The sequence below is a fragment of the Rhea americana genome, unplaced genomic scaffold (assembly GCF_003343005.1).
Source record: "Rhea americana isolate MKP2758 unplaced genomic scaffold, rheAme1 scaffold_75, whole genome shotgun sequence".
Taxonomy (NCBI): Eukaryota; Metazoa; Chordata; class Aves; order Rheiformes; family Rheidae; genus Rhea; species Rhea americana.
The window spans coordinates 3,197,430-3,218,700 of NW_028186923.1; the positions used below are offsets into that span (position 1 = coordinate 3,197,430).

The 21,271-nt window shown below is 44.4% G+C and overlaps 1 protein-coding gene across 1 annotated transcript in view; it reads left to right on the plus strand.

Annotated features, from left to right (window-relative positions):
• The window catches only part of LOXHD1 (lipoxygenase homology PLAT domains 1), a 139,812-nt gene that overhangs the window by 7,033 nt on the left and 111,508 nt on the right, over positions 1 to 21,271 (plus strand). Inside the window, exons 2-4 of the mRNA XM_085322174.1 lie at positions 7,870 to 7,984; positions 14,806 to 14,886; positions 15,717 to 15,901. Coding sequence (XP_085178300.1) covers positions 7,870 to 7,984; positions 14,806 to 14,886; positions 15,717 to 15,901 — 381 coding nt within the window. The remainder of the gene's footprint in view (positions 1 to 7,869; positions 7,985 to 14,805; positions 14,887 to 15,716; positions 15,902 to 21,271) is intronic.

Consider the following 21,271-nt stretch of genomic DNA (forward strand, 5'->3'; position numbering starts at 1 on the left):
GGGGGATCTGATCAACGTGTACAAGTACCTGAAGGGAGGGTGTCAAGGGGACGGGGACAAACTCTTTTCAGTTGTCCCGTGTGATAGGACAAGAGGCAATGGGCAGAAATTGAAGCACAGGAAGTTCCGCTTGAGCGTGAGGGGGAATTTCTTCCCTGTGAGAGTGACGGAGTCCTGGACCAGGTTGCCCAGAGAGGTTGTGGAGTCTCCTTCTCTGGAGATCTTCAAGGCCCGCCTGGATGCAATCCTGTCTGCCATGCTGTAGGTGACCCTGCTGAGCAGGGGGGGKTGGACTAGATGATCTCCAGAGGTCCCTKCCAACCTTACTGATTTAGTGATTCTATGATACTTTGCCAACTATGTCCTCCTGGCTTTCCATGCAGCTGTTTATCATCCTGTCCCTAGGCACTTGGACTAGTGTCCGAACAMTGAAAAATAGAAATGTTTCCAGCCGGGTGGAAAGCCTGGAGAGAGGATTTTACTGAATTCCAATGGACAAAACAGACAAGGGGAACCAGGACAAACTGTAGGTTTTCTTTTTTTCTTTTTTTTTTCCTGTTTTAATTCCAGCTCTTTGCAATGCACAACTCTGAACGATTTCTGCTAGAGCTGGTGGGACATGCCAGTGATTTGTCCTTCCTCATGGGTCCCTGGGCACCGTGGTCCAGAGAGCTCCCCGAGGACGCACCACTGAGCAATGCCAGTGCCACGAGCACTTGCAAGGAAAATCTTACTTTAAAAACAACCTGCCTTATAATTATAATTACAGTTTCATGTGTTATGGGACTCATGGACAGATATTGAGATGGTGGGTCATCATTTCTGTTATCTGCTGTGCTTACTCCATACTGCCAGTGTTTCACATTCTTCACCACTAGTGTTCAAATCTAACATATTTTTTTAGCATTGGCTTGCTGCAGTCACTTTGCTTTATGCAAGTGTGGGATATCTCCACCCATCAGACCTCTCTAAGCTCTCAGTGTTAACTGGAAGCTGCTTGTAAAGAAGGAAGAAGTAGGAAKTGGGAAGATCATACTTCATTCATATTTTGTTTTAAAAAGGATTTTTTTTTAAGGTGCTGTTTGAATAGTGATCATTTTTCATAAATGGTTTAGTTAGGATATTCGCTGCTATGATTTATTTATGACAGGTATCAATGTGCATTTAAACAGACATAAAGCGTGATGCGTGTAGGTATAACAAGCTTCTGATGGGTACCAGTCCTTCACTGTGCAAAGCATCAGTGCAGCTGGAAATTGGGTCTCCTGGGCAAAAAGTGCTGTTGCTCAACAGAGAGGTGTGAAGGACGTAGTGTCGCCTTCCCGGATCTACGGACTGCGTACCTGCGGGTGGCCTGGCTGACAGCGCACGGGGTGACCTGGTCTGCGTGTGCCCGTGACTTTGCTGGATGTCAACTCATTGCGCTGGCGCTGATTCAGCTGCGTTCCCAGCTTCAGGCTGAACGTTTTTGAAACGTGTATTTTTTGACACGCTTTTGTCAGCAAAAATAACTCCAAACYAAACAGAGGAATTATGTCTCTCTGCCCCTGCTGGAGAATGTGAAGGATCTCCCACCTAGTCGTGTCTCCAAGCCCAGGCTGGCTGGGGGCTGCATGAGTTTTTTAGTGTAGTTGTTGAAGTTGCTTTTCCTGCTGCTTAGAGCCTTCTGAATATTGGCTATCAGGACACGAGGAGAGTATCTCTCCTTGGTCTTGGTTATCCTGCTGCCAAATCCTAGACAGCTAGGAGAAAATGGGGTTGTTGTGCAAACGAGATCTATTCCTTCGCTCCAAGACCAAGGGAATTGCTCCCAGYTGCGTTTTGCAGACGTATTGCTCTGGCATAGACCTTGTTTGCTCTGTATTGTAGATAAAAATCAATATCATATTTTATCCAGGCTGCATTACACGCTTTCCACTGGGCAGTAATGTCTACCGTTGTTGTCCAGAGCCATGATACAGWCACCCTGAGTCTTGGCAGCCCCTCTGCTATCTCCAAAAGGTAATGAAAGAAACAGAGCARGTTTTTCCTGCAAACGTCTCTCTCCCCTGAGGCCTGGTGTTTTCCTCCAGAGCAATTTCAATGAGAATAACAAAATGTCGATCACTAAGCTAGTTCTACTTTGTTGTTCCAGCAAAGAATGAAGATTTTTTTTTCTGGTGTATGAAGGCAAAAGCACTTTTATCTAATAGCTGGAGTGCCAGATGAATAAAGGTTGGCTTCCTACAGTGCCTCAGTGTGAAATGCTGGTGTTGCAATAGCCGATGAAGCATAACAAACTCCAGACTGCAACTATTCTGCCTGTGGGAGCAGGTGGGACCAAACTCAGCTTCAGGTTTATGTTTTAAGATACAAATGATGTTTCAGAAAGCCAGATAATGCTATCTCTGCGTACCAGTGGTAAGTTTGCAAGAAACCTCCCTAATTTATGTCTAAATGTCTTAAAATCCAAGATATTCTTAATTCTGCAATTCTTCTTATGATCTGTAAATAAAAAGAAAATGGATAACAGTGTGTAACTGGTCCAAAGACTCATGGCAAAAATCCCTCTCCTTTGCTTTGAATAATTAATTTGACATCCATGCCAGATTCAAAAGCTGCTTTTGCTAGAGCATATAAAGAATGAGCAAACTCTCGTAGYGTGAGCATCCCAAATCTGTTTGCAGTTATGCTAGTGTGAATCCAAAGTCATTGTGCTCAAGTCAATGCAGTCGGTTGGGATTTGCGCCACAGTGAATGAGAGAAGAATTTGACTCATTTTGTATACAATAAGAGATTATTGCTTAAATTTTGGCCCGATGAAAACAAACAAGTGCTGTTTTCAAAGGTCCAACTTCACAATGGGTAAATGATGATCCCTTTGATAAATATTTACTGTGGTTAGTGTTTTAAGTAGTGCACAGAGCATCATCAGAGCAACCATAACCTTTGATAGTCAGCACAGACCTATAAAAACTTCCAAGTTCTTAAATGTCAAGGTACTCTTGAAGTGCTCAAAGATAAACATATGCTGAAGTGCTTCAGGAGGAGCCAGAGTCATTGGTGCTTTGAGTGAATCAACTTTAAGTGAATATTTAGAATAATGAGTGAATTCCCAACTGGAGAGACTGTGAAGTGCAAACAGCTATTACAGCTACTGAGATAAACACATCCTGCTAAACAGATGAGTGTTTGAGGGTTAATCCAATAGCCATAATCTCAAAGTAGGTTGTTTTTTTTTGTTTTTTTTTGTTTTTTTGAATTTATACTCAAAATGAAGACAGCCTCTTGCTTTTTTTTTTTTAATTTTTAATTTTAATTTTTGCTCACCTTGCACAGGCACCATAGAACCATTGGCTGGAGTTTGCAGATCTCTTGGAGAAAGCATATGATGAGGAGACTGAATCAAATAGGCTCGAAACAATCGTGTTTGAACCTTTCTATGATKACTATTCCTTCAGCTTTCTTCGGTTTATCTCTAGGTAGACCAAAGCTTGGCAGCGTCATAAGTTCCAGCTCAGTTCTTGATACTCACCGTCTAAGTACGCGACTCAAAAGGATGAACAGTCCCTGTCGTAATTGGCACTAAGCATGTTGTCAGAGTCAGAAAAACTCGACTAGATCAGCCGAAACACTTGGGTGCTCGGAAGAAGGTCCCTCCTCGCAGAGCTACGGAAGTTTTGCGTGCTCTTGGCTAGAGGATTGTCAGTCTGTACAGCATGACGAGAATTTCGGGAACGGTTTCCRAGTGAATGTTTCTCTACTCTAGCTGCTGAATGGCCAGGTTAATGCTGTCAGCTCTTTTTGCAAGACAGGGAAGCTGAWATAAGTTCTTCATGTGATGTTGCAGTGTAACTTGATGTTGATTTTTATGCGGTWTATATCTTGCTCTTGAAACGACCGTGTTTGAATGTTTATTTTCAGCAATGAAGCTACTGAGCTACTGTCTATTTTTTATTTTTTTCTTCCTTTTTGAGCTTGTGTATGCCCGTGAAAAGCAATAATGGGTTTTCAGTCCATAACAAGTCARTTCTGTTTAGTCTGTTGAAACTTTCACCGATTTCTGAAGTCTTACTGCCAAATAGCTGAACAATGGAGTCAGCTGGGGATTCAGTGTCTACCAGACGAGATAAATGAACAAAATTCCTCTTGATTGAGATAATATTTGGAACAGGAGAGTCTGTATCAGCATCTATATTAAAAGCTGTTCTATCGACTTTGCCKAGCCCACTGGGAGGAAAGCAAGATTTGGAGGCTAGCCTGGAAGTCGAGCATTCCCATACGTAACACTGTAGATTAGTGTAACTTGGCCAAGTTCTAGGTTCCCAAAATAGACTTAGATTGATCTTAGGGGCTGTATTGAGTTCCCTGATTAAAAGCACCTAAACGTAAGTGTCTTTCTACACAGACCTGCAGRTCTCTGTGAGGAGCTTACTGATTTCCCATTATAACTCTTACAGATGTCAGACAGCTAAAAGCAATGCTATTACGTATGGATGCCGTATCGTTATTAAGGCGAGAGGGAGATTTTGTGGACCATARAAGTCATACTGATGCTCTCTTTGTTTGTTTTCTGTGGCTATTTAGCCAGAGCCTGAATAGTAGGATATAGCCAAACCTGGCATGATTTACCAAACCCTCATTCTCTTGTGAAAAGCTTTGCTATGATTTGTCTTTAGCTGTTGGACCAAGCAACAAATCCAAGAGAGAGCCTGAACTATGAGCACTGGTGTCAAAGGATGGGTAAATATCAACCCCTGCAAGTTATTACATTGCAGAGAAGTATTGCAGTCTTTGTTTACCCTTCATTTTGACAAAATAAACTGGATGGTTTGTTCTTCTTCATTCTTCTTTTGCCTGGTAATAAACATTTATTACATATGAAACTGATACAGGTGGAGGATAAGAACAGTAAATAGATAAAGAGGTGGCCAGACTTATTTACACAGTGCTCCTGCTCAAAACAAGTTGGAAGATTATAGAGAATTCAAGGGTGTTTTTCCATAAAAAATAGGATTTAAAGGCTGGCATTTTTGCATCACAGAGGCAACTCTTAGGTGAGTTTTAGTCTACTAATGCTATCTGGACAAGGGAAAACCCTAAGGATATTCATACCAATGATAGAGGCAAGTCCTTGGGCAGAATTCAAACGTATTTGGGAGGGAGAGCAATTTGGAAAATGGGGACTCAAAATGTGGAGGAGCTTGGAAATCCTGTGAGAACACCAGGAAGAAGGTAAGGAACTTGATGGGAAAAGAAGAGCTCAMTTGCACTACTAAATTTGAGATATTTAACTACTTCTGTCTTTTCTGGTACTTAATCTTCCCCTCCGCATCTGGGACACTGAAGTTGCAAAACTGATCTTTCTGGCCCCAATTCCACCCTTGTTTAGAAGTGACCTCCATAAAAATCCAATTTCAAGCTTTTTGGCTAATTCAGCTTTACCATCCCAAATAGCAAGGTACGAGAAGTTTATACTTAGGCTTTGCTAAGGCTGGGTGTGTTCTCTCAAAGCCAGAAYATCAAATTATTTGGGAGTAAACTGCGATGGCTAAGGCCGATCACTAATCTACAGCTGTTGCCTCCTTAGAGCCCGTGCGCTGATGCCTGGTGTATAAAACGCTGCCCCGGCGGCACCGTGGCCTTTTCTGCCTGCCGGACCCTCGAACTGCAGAGACGCTCTGGCAGAGATCACGGCCGTCAGCTCGTGGCGTTTGACCAAAAATAGGAGAAATCCAAAGAAAKGAAGCGAACCTGGGTGCAGACACCGAGCTTCCAGGCTCAGACGCGGGTCACCTCTTGTGTTCGTGTTTTCTCGCAGCTGTGCGACTCCCGTCGCGGGAACCGGAGAAGGGTTTTGGTTTACAAGGGGGAGTATTGGGGCTTGTGAACAGCGCTGTTTCAGACACTTAATTTCTTTGCTATCCCATTGTCCCATGAAACAGGCATCACCCCCCCCAAGGCAGAAACAGGGCCAGATTTTGCTTGGCCTCTGTGATGCTATAAATGAGGGCARTTTTGCCCCAAATTATGACTTAATTTATACAAGTATTTTGCAAAATTATTTATTTWTTTTTGCTTTTCTTGAAAAATTATGACTTAGATTATGACCTAAGCTTGCTGTATCCCAAATAGGGTTGATGCACCACCAAAAACCATGAAGTAATCTGTAGTGAATCCCTAGGGGAAAGGTGGGTTACAAGTCATTCTCCTGTTAGTGTCTAATGCAACTGTATCGTCTGGCTCTTTGCCCTGTGCCAAACGTCTCCTGTTGGCATGTGTGAATGTTAACAGAAGGAAGGTGAAAAGAAAATATTTTTCATATATACTACTCATGTGCCTGCCAYGGATTTTATATTATTTTTTTACACTGCTGCAAAGAAATCTCCTTTTTCTTTGAGCTCATAAGTAAAATATGCCAGTCCAAGGATTTCTTAAAATTTAGCTGAGCACAGATTATATCTCACTACTCATATCATAATACTGTCTATGTTCTGTCCCATTAACATTCATAGATGGATGAGGTTAGGAAAATATTGAAGTWTTTTTTTTTTCTGTCTTGGTGCAATAGAGCCACCGGAAATAAGAAGTTGTTTCTGATCAACTTTACATGACTAGSCAGGGTTTTACTCTACCACTCTGTCTCCATCCCTTTCAGCTAAAAAATTGATTTCTTCTCTGATATTTTGAGGCACAAAGTGCTAGCAGGCAAAAATTCTGATGCTGAAAGTGGATAGTCCCAATACATCTTTTTTTTTGGTCTCTTTCGAATATATGTGCAATGCATTGAAGAAAAAATGGGCAATAGCACAATATGTAATTGTGCTGCTCTTCCACAAAGGGTATTTTTACGGCGTTAGATCTGAGAAATACACACGGAAGTCAGGCTGTGCAAGATGAAATGTTAAAAGTTTAGCTGTTACTCCAACTTCTGGGTCTAAGCCTGAAATACAGTTATTTGCTAATGACCACCATGTGGTCTAAAGCTGGGAAGGGCCATCAGGATATCTGGTCTGGCCGTTGGTGGCGTTCTACTATTTCACCCAATTCCTTCTATTCTGAGCCAACCATGGCAYGTCCTTCAGAAAAGTAACCTGTTGTCAAGACTTTGAGTCTTCTTCAACTTAACTTGTCACCATCCTTAAGAAACGAATGTCTGATCATAATTTTAATTTATTTTGCTGTAACTTCTGGTCATTGAATTTTGTCGTGCTTTCCTCCTCTGTAGTAGAAAAGCTCTTTTTACTTGAATTTCTCCCAGGAAGATATTGATGTGTGGTATTAAAGTCACCGCTCAATCTACTGCTTGGAAAGATAAATAGATTGAGCTTTAAGACTTTAATTTAAGTATTTTCCTACCATATTCTCATCATGATTTAATGTTCATTCTTTGGTGAAGTCTGCAGAGCAAGTGAAATGTGAACTTTCTGGCTGTAGTGATTTCTAAGCTTTATACAAATATATTACCAGAGCAAATGGGGACGAGTGCATTGCATTGATACGTGCATGGATGAATAATGCCTCAGTAGCTTTACTCTAACACTTCACATAAATTCATCTGCTAGGTATAATACATATACATGCGTTATGGTAGGGGAGATGAGTGCTCACAGAAGTGTTGTTTTATTCTTGGTAAAACCTGCCCTAACTTGATCTCTTTCTGTTGTGAGTCTTCAGCAGTTTTAACTCAACACAGTGTTTTTTTGCTAGCTGTCCTGGTCTCTAGTGATGGTTATGTCTGCCCAGGAGATGGGCTTGTTTCAGTGGTGGGAGCAGGGGCTCACCCTGGGGTCTGTGTTTTGGCTCAGGCTGGGGAGTGATCTGGATCTATGAAGTGTAGGATGAGGGATTTTTCCTCTTGTTCTGATCTTTCTTGTCTCCTCCTTGCAGTTTATGAGGTGGTGACGGTGACAGGAGATGTCCGTGGAGCGGGAACTGATGCCAACGTCTTCGTTACCCTCTTTGGAGAGTTTGGGATTACTCCCAAGACTCATCTCACGAGCAAGTGAGTATCTGGAATGACATGTGTGTTCTTGAGGCCTGTTTTTCAGTAACTTTTTATTGCATTTTGATGAAACATAATATTGTGCTGATGGATGTGGAGGGAATACATCTAACCAGTATTTCAGAATTGTCAGGGAAATCAGGGTTTTTGCTGTTGCATGTTTCTTACCCGACGCCTTGCAAACCTGTTTTCCCTTCTATAGACGGAAACATATATTCAGATGCAGATTATATAAGACTCACACTTGTGGGGGGTGGGGGTTGACTTGCTTTTCTTAAAGCTTAAATTAGGAGCTCTTGATTTAGGAGCTGAGAACATTCAGTGCTGTTGGAGTGGGCACGATGGGCCATATTCAGCTGCATAAAATCCCACCAAAGTCTAAAATGCTAAGTCACTTAGATGTCCTTGAAGCTTTCTGAAGAGTAATTCAGTGAGTCTAAAGTAACACTGTTAATGGGCAGCCACCTACGTGGCTTAGGCTGTTGCCATCCTACCTGCTGCGTGAGGACAGCATTTKAGGCCCTGTTCTGAGCTTCCTTCCAGTAATGCTAACGGCATCCTCTGGATGTGGCTTCTCAGGTCTCACCACTGTGCTGAACTCAGTGAAAGCAGTATTTTATGAGTTAATGACCTAAGATGAGGCTTTTGACTGTCTCAATAGCATCCTCCCCCCACAAAGGTCACAGAATCAGTAAGGCTGGAAGGGRCCTCCAGAGATCATCTAGTCCTCATCAGAGTCAGCAGGTACCCAGCTCCTGGGGGAATGGTGTAACTTTTAATGAGGTGCCAAACTGTGGAAGCAAAAACCTCCACTTAGGCACCAAAACCAGCATATGTGGACATATTCTTTTAAAAACAGGTCCTGAAAGTATGTGGAGGGCAGCTTTGACCAAGGTGCACGAGATGATGGCCTGCAGAAGTCAGGCAGTGCTGGAGTTGGAGAGCTGGTAGATATGGAGAAGAGGCAGGTTGGCTGCTTGGGGCCGATCGCTGCCCATTTCAGCTGAGCTGTGACAGCTCGCCAGCGAAGCCCCAGCTCTGTGCGATCTCGTTGTCCCTCAGGCAGACAGTCCTGCTAGCGGAGAGCAGACGTCCCTTCTCCACAAGGTCTAGGAGGAGCTGTGTGTCTCTGGGCTTTGGAGTTCTTACTGTTTAGTTTTTCTTGAAAATGTGCTTCAGAAAATATTAACCGGCTGCTAATGTCACATGGTAATGTCCCATTTTCTCCATTTCTACAGCACCGACAAGAGGTACCTGCAACTATTTTAAACTTTACCCTCAAAAGAGCTTCTCTTCCCAGTGAAGCAACTCAAACATGAGAATCTGTAAAGAAAATGATATGGGAATGGTAAAGAAAATACATGAAATTTCAGCCCTGTTTGCCATATTTGAAATTCTGAAATCATAGCTAGCAAAGGGAGTTTTATAAACTCGGCATCTTGGAAACAGCACTGAGAACTCGCTGATTATATATCATGCATCTAATCACAACTCGTTATCTCTATTCTATGAACTTTATCCAGACATCCTAAAGGAATTAAAGTGCTGTGATTTTTATAAAGAAGGAAAAGGAGACAAGGAGGTAAAAGATGACGTAGCCCCACAGCAGGTCAACGGCAACATCTCTACTGGGGAAAGAGCTGCTTTCCCAGAGCAGCTTTCAAACCTGTCTAGTAGCATTTAGCAAAGCCATCGTGGAGGTATCTGCTTCCAGGGAGTTTTCTTGTGGTCAGCATTTCCATAAAGAGCCATTTAATTGGGAGAGTTCTCCTGCACATGGCTATGGAAAGAATCCAAATGTCACCTTAAAAAAAGAAAAAAAAAGGAAAAAATAGCAGATGAAATAGCAGATACCCTTTGAAGAGGAAGCCAGGATATCCTAGTAGTAGAATTACTATTTCTTAGTCAGCTGTGACCTTAAATGAGCTACCAGTTGTCTAAGTCTGGTGCTTCAGTTAATGCCTGCTCCTTCCTTCTGCACTGGCCCTTTGTTTTTATTTATTTTTTAAAATTCTTTTTGTGAAAGCGGGAAGGATTTTTAGCTTGCAGCCGCAGCAGTCAGAGCCCGTTCAGATCTGGGTGAGCGTTTTGGGCTTGGTCCTCTTCGCTGCAGAGAGCAGCCGGCCAAGGTGTTTGCAAGCAGAGACGAAAGGCGTAGGAAGCCAACCTCGTGCAAACCAGGGCTCTTGAAAACGGGTCCTGTGGGAGGTGACTGCTAGAGGCACAACTACAATTTTCCACTGGGGGTTTGCCAAACATCAGTGAAATTTCTGCATCTCAGAGCAAAGTCTGGCACGTTACAGCGCCTCAGCAAACAGCAGTGAGAGAAAAGCTGGTCAGAGTGCGGGAATTTCTGCAGTCTCCTGCTTAACTGATAGTCTCGTCTTCTGAGCACGAAACAGTCAGTTTGCCCCCTAAATTTGCTATGCAGCTTTGTGAATATGGCAAAAGGATGGAATCTCATGCATCTTTCAACTTCACGTTTACACGAGTTCACTTATGACATGGCTGCAAATGCATGACATTTTATAGGTGTTCACGTCTCCCGGTGTATGACGAGACGCTAAAATACCATGCATTGCCTAAAGATGGTACTACCATTTCAGCTTCTGGTTAGAATAGGTCTTTCATTTCCTTTGTGGTTGTGTGCTGGTGGTGAAATACATGACATTTCAGATCAGTTTGTCATGCGCAGCAACGGGGACAACATGGCAAGCTGATGAAATATCATGTGTTTTTTTTTTTTTAACATTTGCCGACATTAAGGTAGCTGTGACAAACGGACACGCATCTTCACGGYGGCTTGAACGCGAGTTCTGGAAGTGGCAGCACCCAAGTTCAGTACCGAAAGCGGCATCTATTTAGAGCAGACTTAGCCAAGCAGCTCAGCCAGAGAATAAAAGTGCTCCCGAAAATCAGTTTTTTTTCCCCCAGGCTCCGTCGTGGCACTGGTGGAGGCAGAGGCTGCTCTTGCTCTTTCRCCTGGTGGCATTTTGGCAGCTGCTGGGACCGTCCCTGCAGGCATGAGCTGCTTCTCCCTTGTCCAACACAGACCCAGCAGTGCTGATCCATCCTAGCAATTTTATTTTTTTCCTCCTTGATCATGATTGCATGCTCTCAGGCTGAGGGAGGGTAGGATGGACCATAAAACTTAGATGAGAACGCTGCTTCCCTCACCACTCAGGATTTAATAGCAAAATTATTTATCTGTTGTTAGTGTAAACATCCACTTTTCAACGTCAGGCTTATGCCATCCTGCTTGTGACAAGCATGATAAATATTCATGTTTTTTTCCTTTAAAAAAAARAAGAGAGAAAAGATTTAGCAGCCATGGCAATCCAAAAGAAAGAAAATAATTGGTGAGTGACAGCTAGCTGCTTATGCTGCCACTAAATTTGAGAAGCATGCAAGGGATTTTTTTATTATTATTATTATTTCATATCTGAATACTTCTAATTGGCAGCTTCTTCCACCTGGCTTCGGGTTGTTATACAGARCTTTTCTTGTTCCTAACGCCAGCCAGTGAAGAGGATCTCTGCAGCAGTCTTCAGTGCAAGTTAATCTGTGTGGCTCTGCTACAGCAGAGCCAGACCAGGTTGCGGAAGATCAGATTTCGTTGCTCGACAGTGCTAGAATGAATAACCAAGTACAGGGCCACAAGCTTGTTGAAGCTCAGTAGTAAGTATMGGAAGTTAGAAAGCTGCAATACTTAATGACACAGTGCATTTACTATTTTATAACAGCWTATGTATCTACTTGTTCCCTAATTTATGGCAGTATAGAACCGTAACGCTCACATGGCACTCTTTAATCTCAGTCTAAAAAAAAAACTGAGATCATTTTTATTAACATTTTCCAATATGTTTCCCCGCAGAAATGGGATGGCAATTTCCAGCAAAGAAGAATTTAGCGCCAAATTTGGCAAAAGAGATGCAAGTAACAATGTAATTTTGAATAGGGAAATGTTGAGTGACCTTTGCAAAGTTRCAGCTGGCACTATCTGCTTTACCTATCGTTTCTCCAGAAAATAACAGCTGAAGTGTAGGTAACAGAAAGAGATACAGCATATTTAAGGTTGCCATTGTGAAATGCACTTTTATTTTTTTTGTGCAAGTCATGCTGAGCATCARTTTTCCATGTGATATTTTGGTGGCAACTTATTTGCAGGCCAAACCCTCTGGAGCCTTCATCCCTCCAAGGAGGAGGTGAACGATGTTGCTGGTGGAGCTCTGCATCGRGAGCAAATATGGTTTAGCCATACGACCAGCCTAACAGCAGAAAAACAAAAAGTCCATCCGTTAAAGCTACGTTAATTAACTGCGTTAATGCTGAAGACTGGGGTTATTTTTACGCCTCTGCTGTGATCAGTACCCAAGTTTTTGCTCTGAGCTAAGTGCTCAGCTTTGGAAAGGGTTTTGTTGGCTGGTTGGAAGTGCAGACGCTTTTCTGCAAATACCCAAAATTTCAATTTTAAGCGAGACTTTTATTTAGACTCCAAGATTAAATCTTGTTAATCCCTCCCTCTTATTTGGAAAAAAAAAAAAAAAAAAGATTTATTAGTGCAGCTGCTCATTTCCTGGCATTTCCAACTGTCGTGTCGATAGGAACGTTTCTCACTCCTGACGTCTCATGCAGTCACGAAACACTCGCCGCGCTGGCCCTGCTCTCCGCTCCGGYGGACCGCGGCAGAGATCCGCGCAGAGATCTGTAAATATTACACGGGAACACGCACCAAGGCTGGCGGCGCTTTTTGGCGACGGGACTTCTCCGGCCAGGGGACAGAGCACCGGGGCAGACGGCCGCCGTCCGTACGTCTGCAGAGCTGCGCGCGGTGCAACCGGCCGGCGGGGAGCCGTTCAGCCAGAGAAATCTGAGAGCAATTTCAGATACCAAATACAACCGAGAATCCCCTATCTTCGTCTTCAGTGAAGTTCGCTGGCTCTCGGATTCCTTGGGTCTTTCTTCCTTAGCTATATTTTTTATAGTCTGTCACAATGTTTCGCCCAAGCGCTGTTAAAGTCAGTTAATACGTGCAATTAAAAAAAAAAAAGATCACTGAAACATAGTTCTGAAATTGCCCTCGCCTGATATCCCAGCCGAATGACGGGGCTCCAGGAAAAACTCTGCCAATCTTTAGGCTAAATGTTGGCTTATGGCTGCTCATGGCTGAGTCCTGGGTCTGAACGCAGTCGAGCTTGAACTTTGGAAATTTAGTGCTGCAATTTGCAGGGCAGATTTTTCTCTACTTTATCTGTCGCCGGAGCAGCACAATGCAGCGTGCTCCGTTCCTCGGTGTAACGAGCTCCTTACGCTAACCAGGCTATGAATTTCTTATCGCAGCCCTAGCCCAGACCATGCTCTGACTTTGCCCAGCTGTGACTTCTCCTTCTCTCTCTCTTTTTTCTTTTTTTTTTCTTCTTTTCTTTTTGGATAAACTTCAATGTAGCTATTCACCATGGGCTCATCTCTCCCTCTCCCTGTTCCCATTTACTTGGCAATACCAGAGCAATAAGGATTTGCTTTTTCCTTTTATTTCCCACCCTTAAAACCTTCATTTTTTCCCCTTGATGCTACGTATCCAGCTTGAGGGAACACAGATGATGGTCAAATTCTTCCCACCTTTTCACAGCGATGCTTCCCAAGGCGGCATTCCCCCTTTCCCCGTCCTTTCTCAGGCTCCTTCTAGACCCGCGGAGCACCAGCTCTGCAGACACGTCGGGGCAGCGACTGCAGCCGCCCGCTCCGCTCGAGCACCAAATTTCCCCTCTGCCTCTCCGAGTCCCAGTCCCGCGCCCAAGCTCGGAAAGCTCTGGGCTAATTAATCCCGCTTGATGCTCCGCCGGGGCCTCCGCAACGCTCTGAGCGGCCGTCACCCTCGCATCGGTCCACCCCCGCCGGCGCGGGGAGAAACCGCTGTCGGCACCCGGCTCGCTCGAGCCTGCCGAGCTCCTCGCCCGGCTCTTCACCCTCCGACATCCGGGCTGGGTTTGGTTGTCCCTGGTCTTCGCGGCCGGCGTAACCGGTTCAGCCCTTCCGCGCGGCGCCCGCTGGGGTGACCTTCGCGCAGAGCGAGGACGGGGTTTGCCTTGACGTCATTCGCGGTGGTTTTGGGGGAAAACAGGATCTCAGCAAGGATGAAGCTGCTTGCCAAGCATCTCGCCGCAGGCCGGAAGCAGAGCTGGGAATTCAGTCCCAGCTGCCTTGACCCGGGCCAATATACCTTATATTGCTTTCTGCTTGCACCTGCGAAATACAAGCCACGTGCTTTACCCCCAAAAGCTGAAAACAGTCCCTGTCCTTTGTGCATTTTGTTCTGAATCAGATAGAAAATATACGAGAAAGCTGCAAAGGAAGTTTTGGCGCTTGTTTTAAAACAAGTTGGAAGAGCGGAGCCYGCGCTGCCGTAGCCTGCTTTTATCTCTGGCTGAGCTCAGGGTGGATCGACGGTGCTGTGGGCAAGGCAGCCGCGAGCCCCTTCGCCCCGGCACCGCGACCCGCGCTGCTCTACAAGGAGAGGACACCTCTGCAGCCAGGGAACGGAGGCAAAAAACGCAGTGAGCTCCTGCAAAACGAGGTGGAGGTGGCTCCGCATTTTATTAACCGAGAGGTGGTTAGCGGAGGTAAGGAGCCATAGGTGAGATGCCATCAGAAAGAGCTGACGTTCTTAATTTTTGCCTGATTGGTGCTGCCTTGACGTTGGAAAGTAGGTTTGGCCAGTGCTAGAACCGACCGCTCTTCGTCCTTACACGGTAGCGCTCAGGCAAGCCGCGGCGCGGGCTTGCTCCGCTCTTACCCTCGCTCTTGGGGCACGTGTGTTACAGGAGCAGCACGGCCTTTGAGAGGAGCAAAACCGACGTGTTCCGAGTCAAGACCAACAACGTCGGACAAATAAAGAAAATAAGGTACCTGCGTAACGTTGCTACCGCAAAACCCGCTCCACGAGGTGCTAATCGGCAGACGGGCGCCGGCGGTGCCGGCGGTGCCGTGTTTTATTCATTGCTCACAAGCATGCTCCTATCAAGGTGAAGTTACGGGGTGGTAAGAGCTTGTTTACTGTCTAAGATTTGAACTGAGGCGTGAAATCACCTGCGGTATTGCTTATAACCATCCACGTTCCCCACCAAGAACTGTATTTCTGTCATATGCAATCATGCAGAAAAGCAGTTAAGACTGTTTTTGTGTCCTGTTGAGGGCACTGGGGTTTGCCAGTCCCTTTTGCTGAATTAGGGTAATATAAATGGTAATCGTTACGTTTAATCGCCTCCTGACTGACCTATATAAAATAAAAATTAGTATGCGATATGGAGAAAGTTGGGAAAATGGGAAGAGGTGGATAAAATGGGGTAAGAAGAGAAGGAAGCGCAAGGGATGTGGGGCAGGGGAGGTTGTTACGGGTGTTTTAGACGCACAGTATAAATCGAACGAGTGCAAACGCCGAACGAGCGTTCACGTGTGCGCGTGTTTGCGTGCGTGCCCTCGCAGAGGGCAGCGCAACACGCACGCGCGACACCTGCCCACGAACACGCGTGGGGGGTTGCTCTGTTACAAAATACCCCACGGAGGTGCCTGGGCCCTGTGCAATGCTTTGGATAGCCAGGCCGTAGCAGCCAGTTGGGGTATACTTCCTCTAGTTTTGCCTAAATAAAATATTCCACTAAATTATTGCGCTGGTAGCCAGTCCTAATCGAAACACCAAATCCAGGCCCTCACACACAGTCTGTTTCTGCTCTAGGATCGAGCATGACAACACCGGGCTGAACGCAGGCTGGTTCCTCGACCGTGTGATAGTGACGGACATGAACAGACCTCACCTCCGTTTCTACTTCCCTTGCAACAACTGGCTGAGCAAGGAGGATGGAGACGGGCTGTATGTCAGGGATCTCATCGGCAGCCTGAACCCCATGGACGTGCCTAAAAGTAAGGGTTTCCCCGAAAGCTTGACTTTCTGGTTTCTTGACAGAAAGGGCAGGGTTGCTTTCAGATGACCTCAGCCACATCAAAATTAACAATTTAGTCTAAGCTAATTTATTTAAGTTTTCTCTATGGAAAAAGCAGAGTGGAGAGAGATGCAGGAAGATGCCTCCAGAGGATAAGTCTTTCTTCCAGCAGTAGACCTGACATTTTTGGGTGAGATGGATCACTATGTGGAGATATTTCTCTTATTTGCTGAGTACAGAATAAGCCCAGGTGACCACTTTAAAATAGATTAAATGGCTAAAGATGCATGAGATGCACCCCACCCCAGAAGATGTAGCCAGTATCACCATRCGTTGTTGGAAGAGATGGTGTCATTGCAATCCCGCGCATGACGTTAAGTGTTTCCAGGCTCTGGTAACGACCTACAGTATATTTCCATAAAAAAGCCAACCCCTCTGTATAACTCCAGTTTACTGAATGTGTATGATATCCATATTGAACGGGTGCCTGTTTTTCAGAGTGGTTTTAAGCTAAGGATGTTGAAATGAAGCCAAGGCAGCTTGCAAACCAGACATGTACTCCCAAACTGATATCAGTGTGTAGGCCATGTGGTGATGTACGGTGCATGAGTGGGAAGATGATCGAGATGTGAAAGTTGAGTCAGTAAATCAACCTCAGGTGGTGTGTCGGCAGATTGGCTCCAACTGTTAATGAGGAAACCAAGTCGTATTTTCCTCATGACCTCACCAATGCACCACTCCTTTCTGGAAGCCTGATTATGTGCATGGAAAGCAAAGCGTTCCCATCACCAGGCACAAATCAGAGAGAAAGGAAAGGCACAGTTTGGTAGAAAAGAGGAGAAGCTCATGCTTTTGATAGTATCACATCTTTTTGAGAATTAGTAGTAAATTTTTTGCTCTAGTGCTGTCAACATGGACACTTTAGGCCTTTTTTTTGTAAAAAGCAGTTTAATGCCRACTGCATTATACTGGTTTGAGCATTGATAGCGGCTCTAGAAAGGCGAAGAATTGTTATTTTTTAATAGGATTCTGTTCAGGGTTAACATCGAAACAATATGCCATGATGCTGTTTGTCCATGGACCGTTAGACAATTCCCCCCCTGCTAGTAAGACTCAACCTCCTAAGGCAGTTTTAATATGTTGAAGATGCAAGTATTAAAGGATACACATGAGCTGGCATGCACTAATAATACCCATTGACAAAAAAATGTATGTGGAAGCATTTTATAGATGCAAAATTCTCCAGAGTGGTTGCCATAGAGGAATGAGATAATGTGTGGAGATGCACTGCCAAAAACCCACCCAGTGAATGCTGGAGCTGAGGACCTTACTGCTCGTTTACCCATTCAGCCTATGAAATGGAAGAGTTAAGAGATACTTGAGGGGTCAGGAGGAGGTGCCGTATGAGTCAAAGCAATACGCAATTAAAGAGAGGTCCYTCGAGGAGGAAATCAACTATTCAATCTTAATAGATCTTTAAACGGCAGAAGAATTTCTTTGAATTTATCACTGTTTCTGCCTGGGAGAGCTGATTCAAATGAACGTAAGTGGTTTCCTCCATACTGTTCGACACCTGTCTCTCAGCAGGCAAAAATCAGTGGGCTAAAATTTCAGCTGGTAAAAATCAGCATAGCTCCAAGGAAATTGCTAAAGCAACTTTGTATTTTGCCAGCTGCGAACCTAGTCCCAAGTGTTTGCTCTTCTGGAGACGTGGTTTGATGTTATATACTGACTGCTGACGATATGCTTGGTGCCGTATGTCTAGGACAAATACAGATAAGATTGTCCCCCACCTTAAGGATATGAAAGAAGAGATGCAACCATATATTTGTCAGAAACATGTGTGTTCCCATCACCCTGGCTGGGTTGAAAATTCTGCTTTGAAGCACCAAGTTTTGCAGCTCTTTCAGGGAAATGTGGGGTGTCGAGCTGAGGCCAGAGACATGGGCGAAGGCTTGGACGCCTTCCAGGCAGCAGGTATGAATCTGTAAGGGGAGAGGGGTCGCTCAGCTCTCTCAGGTTGTCGTTCCCCTTGAACCATAATTAATGAAAGATAAATACACCCAGGCTGCTGGGTGACCTGTCAACTGCAAAGGAAAATTTRTCTGAACTCATTTTGGCTCCCTCTGAATCTGTAAAGGTCTGAAATGAGACAGCATGAYGATATCCTTTGTATGTGCAAGCTGTTTGCCCTAAATTTGTTTCTTTCTTTGAGATGGATTAACAGAGGTGTTTACTCTGAGAGTACTCRTGTTTTCCAGGCTACTAGATAAATGCGTAATTATGTGGTTTGGTGATTTTCTGTGCCTGTAGCTGTGTGCCTTGCTCCCTCTTAAGGCTGTGTTCTGATTAGCAGGGTTCAGCATCGCTCTCGTCTTCATTTTGGTCATGTTTCTTGAGCTATTGTTTCCCTTCTTTCTTTAGTTCTTCTCTGTGAACCATTCAGGCATCGATCTTACAGACTTTAGCTTTGCACTTTGCTTTCATGCTCCATTTCCTGCTGCAGTATGGCACATTTTTTGGAGATAACCGGAAAACTTTTTTTTCCATGTTCCCTCACCTACAACATCTTCAGCTTTTGATCTTCTCCCAGAGAGCTCTATCACCTTTGTCCTGAGGATTTGTCTTCTTACTTTGARCTGGAGGTCACTGCTGGGACACGCATGTTTTCTGTGATATGTGTGAGAGGTGGACTGGATAAAAGTACGCTGATTTTGTTTTGTTAAGATTTTGCTTCGCTGAAGCTCTGTAGAGGCTTTGCATTTGAAGGGATTCATTGGTGTTTGGACCAAAACCTGCCCATGTCATAAGGAGATTCAGCCTCTTTCTTGGTGAGGAATACAGGGGAGCTTGTGGATACCCATAAGGCTGTGAGCTTTGAAGAGGTTAATTTAAGGGTGAAATAGAAGTGTTAAATAAAAAAAAATAAAAAAAGAGAGAAAGGCAGAAAAGAATATGTTCCCTAGCAATAGCCAATATACAGTTGAAAAATTGAACTAGAAAAAAAAAAGAGTGCCTTTCATGAGCCAGACAGACTTGCTGGGGATGGCAGGAAGACTTAATGATTGCAGACAGCTGAGTGACTGCATTTACCGATTTGAATAATACAGCTCCTGTCTTTTCCCTGTTGAATGCCACGCATTTCTCAAGGAGAGCAGGTTACATTTTAAGCGCTCCTGCTTGAATGCTCCTCTATTCCCTGCATTCATATGCACGGCATCGTATACCCGTGGCCCTTTGACAGCGATAGTGCCACAGGCTTATTTACCAAGCAGCTGCTATTGGCAGCCAGGATTAACTTACATTATAGGTATTAATTACAAGGAAGGGCTATTGCGCGGCCTTATGCTGCTTGCCTTGAGCTTCTGAAGCCTTCAGTTTGCCTGACTGTGGCCGAGCCGTTATGCTGGGGACCGACTCGAAGATGAAGGCTTTCCTTGGAGGGCTGCAGGTTTGGGGTTAGGACCTCTGAGCGTGTCTGAGGTCCTGCCAAAGTAGATGGTGGCTGGCAGAGGAGAGCACTTGCAATAGCTTGWAGGTGTGCTATTGATCAAGACCTATTGATCCGAGGAGGTGCAAAACCCAATGAAATGTGGGAGCCCGTTCCCAGCCTGTTGCCTGATACGTGCAGTCCTCTCTGTTCGCAACCCAATTTGTTTGTGGTGAAAAGTTTTACCAGCCTATGGGAATATCTAAGTGATAGTCCATATGATTGTTAGTGCAGGCATGCCACCAAAAACACAACCAAACTCAGGATAAGTTGGCAGTTTACCAGGCTCAGGAGAGAAGAGAGATAGAATTGGAAAAGATACTAATCTGCCTCTCCCATTTTGGCACAATCTTTTAATTTTGTGGCTGAGAAATAGGGATGAAGGAAGGAAAACAAGATATTCTTGTCACAATGTGCTCTGCAGACTGTGGATTAAAAGCCTTCAGGTCATTCCACAGGGGGATTCTCATGTCTCTCACACTCATGGTCCACACCGTGGTGGTTCCCACACTGTTGCAAAAGGTGTCCCTCAGGGCTGGGATCGGCACTGCCGGTGGGAACTGCTWTGGGGAGATTTCTCCATCCCTGCATGTGATGTGTACAGCTTTTACCTCCCAGTTGGAAAGCAAGGAGTCCTGAGATTTGGAGCTCGGCCGGGCTGAAGGGTCTCAGGATGGAGTGCTGGAATATTTTCGGCAAGGCTATATTTTGTCTGTGTTTGCAAAAGAAGCTGAGGTTGGCTAGGACCAGGTGCTATGTTAGCCCTGAGCATGGACTGAAAGATTAAAATCTCCCCTTTATCAAAGCAGTTCTCTGCAAGCACTCTCTTTGACAGAGAAAAAGCAGCAACATTCATTTCCAAAGGAGGGTTTTACCTGCCTGGTGCTTAAAAATATATGTTAGGGCTCAAATACCTGAAAACCAATGTAGAATTTTGTGTAATTGAAATGAATCCTGACCTGTCAAATTTTTATCAAGTCTTGCCAACCTGGCTGTTGCAATCAAAGTTCAGAGCCAGGGACTGATTTCCACCTGGCTCCTTGGCCATCAGCACTCCTAAACTGTTTAAGACTGGACACAACAGGCCGTAAATGTGCATCAGACAGCACTTCATTTCCAACTCTTTCAAGGCTGTGTATTCCCAGTATGACAGAACTGTGTGTGTGACCTCAGACTGTGAACCTACTACATTCATGTCAATGGTAATAACACCTTTTCTGGGTAAAGTTTAATCGTATCTGGCCTATTAATAATGATGGTGCTTACAGTGGATGTGTTATCCAGCATCCTTCTGAAGAGCAGGGCAGACACAACACGTTGCGCACCTGGACCTTGAGAACGGGAGCACCCAACTCGGTTACATTGCATTTATTATTSTACAACTTAAAAGTGCCAGGCATTGTTCATTGGTTATTTCTAATTTTTACTAGTCATATGGCAAAAATGGATCTGAAGCCCAGGTTAGGTGTAGCTGTGGGTAAGTGTGCATGGTCTTTTAGTGGGCAGACATGGGATTTCTGCCTCACTGTGACAAGAACCAGCTTTGAAGCAGAASATTGGTGGTTGCATTAATTCTAGGCTGGTTCAGGGTTGGTATACTATGCCTTTTGGAGAGGTTGYACCCTGCACTGTTATGCCCATGAAGATATGCCTAGAATGTTATACAAGCACTTGGAAACTGAACACTTGTAAAGGCTGATTAGTGATGAGTTGTGCCATGTTCTTATGCATGGAAAGAATGCATAAGAATCTGTTAGTCTTAAAAAAAATAAGAACAATATTTATTACAATTAAAAAAGAAAGATGTTCAGTTGATCAAGTTTCAAGTCAGTCCCAATCCATTAGACTTTTATGCATTTT